The following is a 10,340-nucleotide window of genomic DNA, read 5'->3' as shown; positions in this document are numbered from 1 at the left end:
TGTTTGTCCGACCAATCACGCCTTGCGCAGCTGTGTGGCTGTATCCAGCCAAGATGCGCAGTCTCAGATGTTTGTAATTTGATGTTTATGTTTTCCGAAAATTAAGGAGGATTCAGAGGCAAACGAAGTTCAGGTTTAATGACCATGACGACCAACAATAATTAATCAGCAAGATTACTTGCCAGAATAAAGGTATATTATTCATAATTATCGATATAATCACGACCACCAATCTCACAGCCTCATGTTTGTTGTTGTTCATGATCCCGTTATAGAAGACAACTCCCACCTTTTTGCAACGCGTACACATTCTTACTGGGAAACCAGTTTTGGAGACTTTGTAACTTAATTTCTACACCCTAATCTTTAATTTCTATAAATTATTTATTACAGTAAGCATCTAAGCTACTTGCGTTAATGTTGAGATTAAAAGCTTGCGATTTTTCATAGATACAATTTTTCAGATCAATAGTATGAAAGTCTCTTCTTAAAATCATGGGAGTGCTGCAGCCAACACAAGATGCAGAACTTATTAACAGGAAAGCATCCAAAAAGGGGAAAACTGATAAAGATTTGCTGAAACGCAATAAGGTAAGTCTAAATCTTATAAATTTCAAATATATACGCTCAAAATGTGTTCCTTACAGATCACTGAATCTGAACCAGATACTGAAAAGAGAGAAATGGAGACTGACAGCAAGCGCCCAACTCAAAATCCGACTGAATTAAACCTTCAGCCTGTTAAATTTCAGTGCCAAATAAGCTTCCAATTCGATTTGGCATCTCTTATTTGCCTCGTCGTTGGAATTGCTACAAGGTTCTACAACCTCACTCAGCCTCACAGTATTGTGTAAGCTGTAAATTTTACTCTTTGCAGAATTTTGTTATCATATTTGCTAGGTTTGACGAGCTACACTACGGGAAATATGTCAGTTTATACATGAAAAGGACGTTTTTCTTTGACTCGCAACCGCCGCTCGGCAAACAGCTGATTGCCCTGGCCGCTTACATTGGTGGATACACTGGTAATCATAGACTCTACATTTTACTGTGAGACATGAATTATAGATCTATTCTTTCAGGCGATTTCAAATTCGTCGCCATCGGAGCTGCTTATCCAGAAAACTTCCCTCTCTTTGCCGTGAGGTTCATTCCCGCACTGTGCGGCGCCTTGCTACCAGTGTCCGTCTACTACCTGCTCCTCCAGCTTGGACTGAAGCAACTCACAGCAGCCACAGCAGCATTCCTCATTCTTTTCGGTACTCTAATTTTAGTTAAAATAAAACTCCTCTTAATAATTTTAATTATAGACAATGCGCTATTGACCCAATCGAGGTTCATTTTAATGGAGCCCATGCTGCTGCTGTTCAGCGTGTTTGGACTTTACTGTTTACTAAAGTTCATTCGCTGCCGTGAATCTCCTTATACGTTCGCCTGGTTCGCTTGGCTGATTGTCGGCCTATTTTCCCTCACTGCTGCTGTCTGGTATGTTTGAATGAACCATTTTATTTAAGCGAGACTCAAATCATTTTAAAATATAGTATTAAATTCGTTGGACTGTGCTCGTTGCTGTTGGGATTCTATGTCGTGTGGAGAGACATGTGGAGTCTGGTTGCCAACAAGAATCTCAGTATTTGGTCGCTCGTGAGCCAAGCCCTTGTCAGAGCGGTCGTTCTTTTCGCTGTTCCGGTTGCGCTCTACCTGAGTCTGTTCCACGTCCACCTTTCGATCCTCAACAAGGCCGGCCCTCACGACAGCGTGATGACTTCGGCATTCCAAGCAAGTCTAGAGGTAGATTAGACGCAAACCACTGGGAGTTGAGTTTATTAAAGTGTTTTCTTTTTAATTTAACAGGGAGGTCTTGCGTCAATCACCAAAGGCCAGCCACTGCAAATCGCCCACGGCTCGCAAATCACGCTGCGCCACTCGCATGGACGGACATGCTGGATGCACTCGCATGCGGCGGTTTATCCAGTTCGATATCCGGACAAGAGAGGTTCCAGCCATCAGCAACAGGTTTGGAAATGGGTTTCTTTCTTACTAAAGAGCATATTTTTTGTCTCAAACGGGATTATTTATGTGTATGGCTGTGATTTTGAGAATCGAATATTTTTTCTGAGCCAATGAGCGAAACCAAATCGTCTAAAACCATCTAAATTGACTTAAATCAGAAGTTAAGTGCATGATTTTGCTTTGATAGTAGAAATTTTGACCAGAAATTTGATTTTTAAGGAAATTCACGCAAAGAATAAAAATGATATTATGCTTTCTTTGTCTCCTTCCTAACTTGAACTGTAAAAAATTAAATATTTTTTTTAAAAATATTCGCGAATTTGATTTTTTAATTTTTATATTGGTTTGAATGGTTGAAGGGTTGATTATGGGGTTAATTGGAATAAATTTTGGCTTTAGTCCCTCCCAGTAAAGGATAAATGATCCACTCTATAATTTTGCTCAACAATGTCTAATTTAAATAGGGAGTTTTTTATATTTCCGTGCTTTTTGAGCATCCCTGCTCGCTAAGAATTTGATATTTAAAAAATCGTTTATGCAAGAGCATCAGAAAAACCGTATTTTTTACATTTTGCACAACTCACTTGGGTGTTATTGGGGGTAATTTAGGTTTTAAGAGGTTTATCAGATTAGCAAGTCACTGCATTTTTCTAAGAAACCTAGAAACTCATCCCCCATTTCCCAGGGCTCGCCAATTTTGCAATGCGCAAAAATACAGCAATATTTTTTTGCGTCATAAATCAGCCAGAAATCACCATTTTTGGGGTTTTCCTTATTTTTTCAATTTTTGTACTGAAAATATCGGAGCCTTGGGTAAAATAGCTTTTTTTTGCATGGGAAAAACCGAAAAAACCCAGTTGGGGAAATTCGGACCCCTGAATAACAGTCTAAAAATAGTTGAATATTTCCCGAAAAACCTCGTCTTATTTTCACAGCCTTAAACGTTATACTTCTCAGTCAGCTATTTACTGCTCATTTTTTATTTTGTCTCTTGACTCCAACGCTGAGTCAGCTGATCCCACGGCGCCGGGTGTTTTTCGCCTTGCATCCGCTCGCCTTGCAATATTGCGTCTTAACGATCAGCTCTTTCTTTGCACTTAAAACGCGCAGGAAAAATATTAACATAATATCCTCACAGACCACGCACGAGTCAATTTTTTTTAGTCAACTATCAGTTTTGAATTTTATGCCCCAATAATTGGTATAAACACTGCCCTTGATGAGACAAATCGATTGATTTTTGTTTCATGGAATTCTCAGTCAGAGATATTTTCCCTCAAACACGTTCTTTACTCACGATATAATCCAATTTCAGGTCACGTGCTACAGTTTCAAGGACGTGAACAACTGGTGGATTGTGAAAAGACCAAGCAGATCTGACCTGGCTGTCAGCCGGCCAATTGACGCTATAAAAGACGGAGATATCATTCAACTGGTGCACGGAATGACGAGTCGAGCGTTGAATTCCCATGACGTTGCGGCCCCAGTATCTCCTCAAAATCAGGAGGTGTCCTGCTACATTGATTACAACATTTCCATGCCTGCTCAGAACTTGTGGAGGGTGGATATTATTAATAAAGATCAGGTTGGCGATGTCTGGCACACAATCGAGAGCATGGTAAGTTTGAATTTTATAAAATTTTGACCGTATTTAATCTGATGGGATGCATAGGTTCGTTTGGTCCACGTCAATACCTCACAAGCGCTCAAGTTCAGCGGGAAGCAGCTGCCTGATTGGGGCTTCAATCAGCACGAAATTGTCACGGACCGAGTTGTGATCCAAGACGATACAGTTTGGAATGTCGAGGAGCATCGATACACAAAGAGTAATAAAATCTACTACATTAGGGCATAGTTATTCATGCTTTCTGTGCAGGTGACGATCAGAAAGAAAGAGAGCGAGATATGGTTCATGCTGAAATGATACCCACTCGACCGACGACACTGTCGTTCTGGGACAAAATCGTCGAGCTGCACATGAAAATGCTGTTTTCTTCAAGTGACACTCTGCAAGATCACATGTATTCCAGCCAGCCCCTGGATTGGCCGCTGCTGAGCAGAGGTATTGCTTACTGGGTCAACACCACAACAAATGTAGGCAAATAACTCTATATTTTCCCTGTCTAAATTCAATTCAAATTCAGGCGCAAGTCCACCTCATAGGAAACGTTGCCATTTGGTACTCGGGGACGATTGCTATCTTTTCTTACTGCGTACTTTTGGTCTGGTATTTGTGCCGAATGAGAAGGAAAATTTATGATATCAGCGCTGGTGAGTATAAAAAATTCCTTCAATTGGGAAAGAGTTGGAATTTTCTTGAGAAATGACTGCAAATTTTGTATTTTAATCAAGCGTTGAGCATCAACCGCCTCCTTGTAAAATCAAGATTTATTTTTAGAGGCCTCAGCCGCGAGATTTCTCAATTTAGAGAATTTTCCTCGTAATTCGCGACAAGAGGGACCATGATCGATAATTTTGACAAAAAAAGGATATCTCAAATTTCACTATTGCACAATTTGTTCCACTGCTTATCTCAATTAAAAATTAAAATTGGTATTGATCTCAGCCCTTTATAAATCAACTATAACTGAATTGTTTATTTTTCTTTCTAGACGAGTGGGCTAGATTTGATCTTGTGCTGGAAATAGCGCTATTTGGATACGGAATCAACATGCTTCCATACTTTTGTGTGGAAAGAACCCTCTTTCTTCATCACTACCTGCCAGCCTTGGTTTTTAAAATCGTCTTGCTGGCTGCGTTTACCGAGCATGCTTTGACCGTGGCAAGGTAACTCCCCCACAGATCCATATCTGGAGCATAGTTCTGTATAAATTTTGTTTCAGATCCTGCCGATGGAGTAACTTAATTTATTGGCCGCTTCAAATTCTGTTTGCTAGTTGGCTGTTGATGATTCTCTACGTATTTGTTCAATTTGCACCTCTTTCGTACGGCTGCAGTTCTTTTACTGTTCAGCAACTTCTTAGTTTGAGGTGGAGAGACTCTTGGGATTTTATCATGCAGCGTAGTGCCCTTGATGTCGATATGTTATTATGAACTTGGTTGGGGATCAGTAATCTCAGAAATGACAATTATATTTCTCTTTTATAATTTGCAGCTATATAAAATATGGTTATGTGCCGAATTTTATTAAATATAGAAGTCGCTTTTATTTTATTTACAATTCATTGAAGTCTTTTTATTCCTACCCTCACCCTATCCGTAAATGAGGTTATGTAAATATCGTAAATGTATGAATTTTTGCATCCAATCATGAAGATCGTGGAAATGGAACAATTCTGCTCACACAAATAATTCCTGTTGATTTTTATTAAATTACAAAAGGTTTAGGTAATATCTTAAAAAGTTGCCAGCTTTTAATAATATTTGAATTTTTGGAATCTACTCAGCGAGACAAATCAAATAATATGCGATTTTCATGCTTTGGGAAAAAATATTTTTTTTTACATTTTCCAACAGAAACGTATTTTGGGCAAATCACGAGTAGCAGTTTTAGTTTTTTTACAGTATATAATTTTAATTCAGTCTAGCTTTGCGGGTAAACAAAGGTAAAAAATATAACAACAGCTTTAACGAGATAGGTGAGAGGAATAAACGTTCCCACGAAAATAATCGAATTTGATCAGTATTCCATATTTGCTCTGAATTATAAAGCCAAACATGTACCCCTGGAGTAATTCGCGTAATTCGTTGATTTGATTTTTACCACTTTTAGGATTTTTAGTAAATTTAGCGGATATTTAAGAATTATTGCGGCTTAGACTGCAATAGTTGTGAAAAGCGCTCTAAACCGCGCGGCCAGCGCGCCACGAGAAAAGGGGAAGGGCAGGTCGAAATCTCATTGGCCAGCACGGCCACACGCTTGATGAATAAATGGGTGTGTCTGTCTGTGATGAATTGCATGCTGGCTGCAGGATAGTTGTTTACAAATTTGAAATTCAAGTCATCGTAACTAGCGCGTAACTCTCTTTACTTCTCATTGTCGATCAAATTGAAGAAGTAGTTATTTTTCGGAATTCAAACACGTTACACTCTATTGGAGCGCGATGGCTGCCCCGTTGACTCTAAAAATTAAGGCAGGAAACCAGCACAGCGTGATCAAAGACTTGACATCAAACAGCAGTCTTAGCGATCTTGCACAAAAAGTTTCGTCATTCTCTGGTATGAATAATATTACGCATTCTCTAGATTCTATGCATAAACATCTCATTCTGATCTGGAAACCTAATTTTGTTGGCAACAAAATCATAATATTACATAGATATGTACATTTTTATCTACATAATATTTATGTATGTATAAAATTCTGTCATATCTACATACAGATGCTAATTTTTGATTAGGATATCTAACAAAATGCGCCCAAAATCACTAGGTTTATGTAGTTATTTCAGTTGAATCAGCTCCAACAGTTTTTACTTCATACATAATTCATAACACAATCTTGAAATAATATTTGAGCTGATTGATAATAATGTTATAAACAAACTATTGTAAGCGGTTAGTTTCTTACGAGTCGTGAGCCTATTCTTTTAGCCAAGCTACTAGAGGGGCTGACGGCTTAGTCAGCGCGTCCTTAAAGTAAAGCAGGGTTGTATCTTTGAAGTCCATACCTTTGGTTATTTTTTGTTGACGTAAGTTCTACAGAGCGGCTGCCTCAAAGGTTGAGCGAGGGGGAGAGAGCGAGAGCCAGCGTCCAGCGCGGTCTGCGGTCGGAGGGAGAGTCAGGTAGTGTAGTGCGGGGTAGTTTTATAATCTCAGGCTCCTCCCTTCGCTCTCCCTTTTGGGCGCCCGTTCATATCGGTAACAATAATATTGATCGTATTCTCGTCAGGTAAACCCCTGAAACATATCTGACTACATATTTATATACATAGTTTTGTAATAATATGTAATGCACCAATTTTCAGGCATTCCTGAGTCCCGCCTCAAGTTGTGTTCCGGCTTTCCACCAAAGGCTTTGGAAATGGAGGTTAAAACCAAGTCCCTCCACGATTCAGGAATTAAGTCAGGCGACGTGATCTTGGCTCAAGAAACCCAAGAAACAACCCATACGAAAAATGAGTCGGCGTCCACCGCGACCATTGATCAGACCGTCCGAGCGATCGATCAGTCGGAAATAATCTCTGCCTACAGTGCTGCTCAAGCGAACGGAGGGGGTTTCCTCCTGAGGAAGGTAGTGCCCTCTGACAACTCCTGTTTGTTTACCAGCATTGGATACGTGCTAAATGGTATTGAGATCAGTAAAAATTAAACGGGAATTTACAATTTGATCATTTAGGTGAAATAGACCCTGACAAGGCGCAATTTATGAGGCAAATCATTGTCGAGAAAGTTCGCAGTGACCCGGAGATTTACAACGAGGCCTTTTTGGAAAAGCCTGCCAGCGACTACTGCTCGTGGATCCAGAAACCAGAGGCCTGGGGCGGAGCGATCGAGGTCTCCATCCTCTCCAGCTTCTATGGATTTGAAATCGTAGTCGTCAATTCCCTTCATGGAATCGTCAACAGATTTGGTGAAGATCAAAAGTATGCCACAAGAGCGTTCCTCATTTACGATGGCATTCACTACGATCCTCTTTACTTGGAGCCTTATGATGTAAGATGCTGTTGTTATTTATTGCATTTTAAACGCAATTGAACATTGCTAGAAGCGTCATGGTGATTTTGGGGATCTTTTACGGGCTACCGAATCGATTCCCGATGGACAAATCAGAATCACCGGTGGAAAATTCGGTTCGTCGTACCGAAAATCGGTATTAGAGATCAAAGCGGTTGCTTAGGCGATTTTTTCTGAGCCTTCTAGCAAGCGAAGAATTTTGCAGTTAAATCGATTTTAATAGACTTTAATTGTGTTTCTTCGATATTTAATCGATAGACAAACTCTTTAGCTGCAAGTAGACAACAATCCGTTCATCGGTAACAGATGAGGACGCTCATCTTTATTTAAGATCTCTATTTGAGACTTAAACATGTCAAAACAACGGTCAAATTCGACAGTTATTAATCGCTGATCTGATTTAAGGGTTGAATGATTTTGCAGGGTGGTGCAATCAAGATGATCTTTCCCACGACTGACGAAGAAGTGCTGGATCAAGCCCGTGTATTGGCTCAAGAGAGCAAATCAAGTCGACAATTTACAAACGTGCACGAGTTTACTGTGAAGTGCTTGGAGTGCCAAATTTTGTTGAAAGGAGAAATTGCAGCCCGGGCGCACGCCAAGGAGACTGACCATGTGAGATTTGGCGAGGTGTAACATCAACTCGTGAGCTTCTCCATTGACTGACGTGAATAGCTTTTGCATCTTGATATTTTGTCACACATGATTTTGTAATGACCGTGATCTTAAACTAATCACCAAAACTTGATATTTTTCGTGATCACAAAACTCGTTTCAGTTCTAAACTGACTTATTAATAATTTGGTGTTATTTGAAATTCGTGCGATATCGAGATTCTATTCTTTCCCTTTTTGTTTGTGTGAAACCCAGTTAATTTTTCATGTGTTATGACGAGTCACTCGGTATTAATTTCTATTTAAACTGAATCTAAGGATTTCTTTTTAATTTTGGCTCCAACTGATAGTTGTTAAGTTTTTGTTTTGTTCAAATTCCAGGGCTTAATAATAAAATACGAAAAGATTGTTGCTAATGATTAAACCGATATTTAATTTCGTTTACTCCGAATTGACGCCTCAGGGTTGACAGACTCATTTGGTTTAGGATCCGCTACCTTGAGGTGTTGAATCAAATTTTCCAGGGCTGTCATGGCTAACTGGATGTACTCCGCTTGCTCTTGACATTTTTTGGCCAGCGGCATGCTTGCAATTCCGTTGTACCTTTTCCACATTTGTTCGTACATGCATTTGAGTGATTCCCTCATTCGCTTTGCTTCGCCTGTAAGTGCTCTTTCCAACTCTTTTTGCTCCAACGCAATTTTGGCTTGTCCTGAAATTAGCAGGTTAAATTAAAATATTTTACTATCAAATTTAAACCTTCATTTTCCGCTTCATGAGCTGAGAGTTGCGAATTTAGTTCGTGGATTTGTGCCTCTAATTGGTCTAATTCCGCTAGAGATTTAGAGGCCAACTGTAGGGTATCTTTGCGCAGTCGCTTCATTTTAAATAGTAGACTTTCCTGTAGTTAAAGTTTTAATTATGTTACATTAAAACAATATTCATACTTGATTCTTGGTAATTTCTTTGTGCGCATTTTTAAGCCGTTCGAAATGCTGCAATACCGATTTTGCTCCGTCGTCGTACAAACCTGGATGCTCGTGAGCAACTTTCTTAGCGAATTCCTGTATTTATCGATATTTATTAAGAAAATCGTGGCAATTAAGATTTGGTACCACATAAGTTGAGTTAGCAAGGATATCGGCTTGCATGTTATTAATCGCCTCATAGATTTTCTGCGTTTCCTCGATGAAAAAAGTGGCTTGCGAGTCCAATTGCTCTGTTTCTCTTATGAGATCTTCATTTTTCTCACTTGCTGACCCTGTACCACAGTTTTTGAGCTCCTGAAATAATTACGGATTAATTTTTCAAATTTTTATTTTTAAAAAAACGTGTACATTGATTTTTTCCTCCGTCTCGAAAAAGGCATTCTTCAGAGTTTCCTCCAAAGTTTTAATCTCTTCCCACTGTTTATCAAGTGTAATCTTTTTATTTTGATAAACTTCCTCTTCAGCCTGGTTCTTGGCTCTCTGCTGGTCGCGTGATATCAAAGATTCTATTAAATTTTGAGCTGATGAGCGGGGCACTTGATCCCATGCGGGCAAAGGAGCAGAGCTAAAGAAATTTTTTTAAAAAATCTCATAGCTCAAATTAATTCTTGTACATACTTCTGAAAAATTCCTCTCGAGATGGAGTTGTAATATTCACTCATTGATTTAATTGGAGAGTCCTCCAATTTGGCTCTCGTTGTGCTGAGCGCATTATCCGCGGGAAACTCCATATTTTTAAGACCGAAAAACAAATTAATTAATAACGGAGTTTTCCCTGGGCTTTAAAAGGACAGTCATTTGTTGTTGTAACTATGGCTACAAGAGCGATGTTAGGTCTATAATTGGAATCAGACATAACGTTATAAATTAATTAAAGCCGTTTCCTGTGCATTTAAAAGGGAACAGAGAGGGGCGATGATTTGATGATCTCCTTTTGAGAACAATTACATAAACTCATCAATGATTTTTCCCATTTTTCATAAAATGGTTGTTGGGAAGTGTTCGAATTTTCAATCTATGCCTATGCGTGATGCAAAATTCGATCTCAGAAGTTTTGAAAATCTGTCACTTCAACGCGCCAAAATAG

The 10,340-nt window shown here is 39.2% G+C and overlaps 3 protein-coding genes across 6 annotated transcripts; 2 read left to right on the top strand and 1 right to left on the bottom strand.

The window, feature by feature from the left end:
* The first annotated feature begins 42 nt into the window (after positions 1–42).
* rt (Protein O-mannosyltransferase rt) lies at positions 43–5,185 on the top strand. Of its 3 annotated transcripts, none has more exons than XM_065493196.1 (14): positions 43–192; positions 465–591; positions 648–850; positions 901–1,025; positions 1,083–1,259; positions 1,311–1,485; positions 1,542–1,791; positions 1,855–2,016; positions 3,329–3,631; positions 3,686–3,839; positions 3,890–4,107; positions 4,158–4,284; positions 4,626–4,800; positions 4,857–5,185. In XM_065493196.1, exons 2-14 carry the CDS (start codon positions 496–498, stop codon positions 5,065–5,067), a joined length of 2,376 nt encoding a protein of 791 aa, XP_065349268.1. In that variant the 5' UTR covers positions 43–192; positions 465–495; the 3' UTR covers positions 5,068–5,185. The 3 variants fall into 3 exon arrangements, with proteins under 3 accessions (XP_065349268.1, XP_065349267.1, XP_065349269.1); XM_065493195.1 differs by lacking the exon at positions 43–192 and adding an exon at positions 276–392; XM_065493197.1 differs by lacking the exon at positions 43–192 and adding an exon at positions 321–340.
* A 736-nt stretch (positions 5,186–5,921) lies between these two features.
* On the top strand, positions 5,922–8,688 carry Yod1 (Yod1 deubiquitinase). 2 transcript variants are annotated; one of them, XM_065494784.1, is made up of 4 exons: positions 5,922–6,192; positions 6,942–7,262; positions 7,322–7,629; positions 8,074–8,688. In XM_065494784.1, the coding sequence occupies exons 1-4, from the start codon at positions 6,078–6,080 to the stop codon at positions 8,284–8,286; spliced, it is 957 nt and encodes a 318-aa protein (XP_065350856.1). In that variant the 5' UTR covers positions 5,922–6,077; the 3' UTR covers positions 8,287–8,688. The 2 variants fall into 2 exon arrangements, with proteins under 2 accessions (XP_065350856.1, XP_065350855.1); XM_065494783.1 differs by having other exon boundaries at positions 5,923–6,192; positions 7,313–7,629.
* On the bottom strand, positions 8,671–10,083 carry LOC135946530 (uncharacterized). The gene is made up of 6 exons (XM_065494782.1): positions 9,872–10,083; positions 9,602–9,818; positions 9,380–9,547; positions 9,212–9,328; positions 9,024–9,165; positions 8,671–8,976 (listed from the first exon to the last, which is right to left on the bottom strand). The coding sequence occupies exons 1-6, from the start codon at positions 9,982–9,984 to the stop codon at positions 8,696–8,698; spliced, it is 1,038 nt and encodes a 345-aa protein (XP_065350854.1). The 5' UTR covers positions 9,985–10,083; the 3' UTR covers positions 8,671–8,695.
* Positions 10,084–10,340: the final 257 nt, after the last annotated feature.

This window comes from Cloeon dipterum, chromosome X, assembly GCF_949628265.1.
Source record: "Cloeon dipterum chromosome X, ieCloDipt1.1, whole genome shotgun sequence".
Taxonomy (NCBI): Eukaryota; Metazoa; Arthropoda; class Insecta; order Ephemeroptera; family Baetidae; genus Cloeon; species Cloeon dipterum.
The sequence above is the reverse complement of the archived record's forward strand: the minus strand, read 5'-3'. Positions and strand labels throughout refer to the sequence as shown.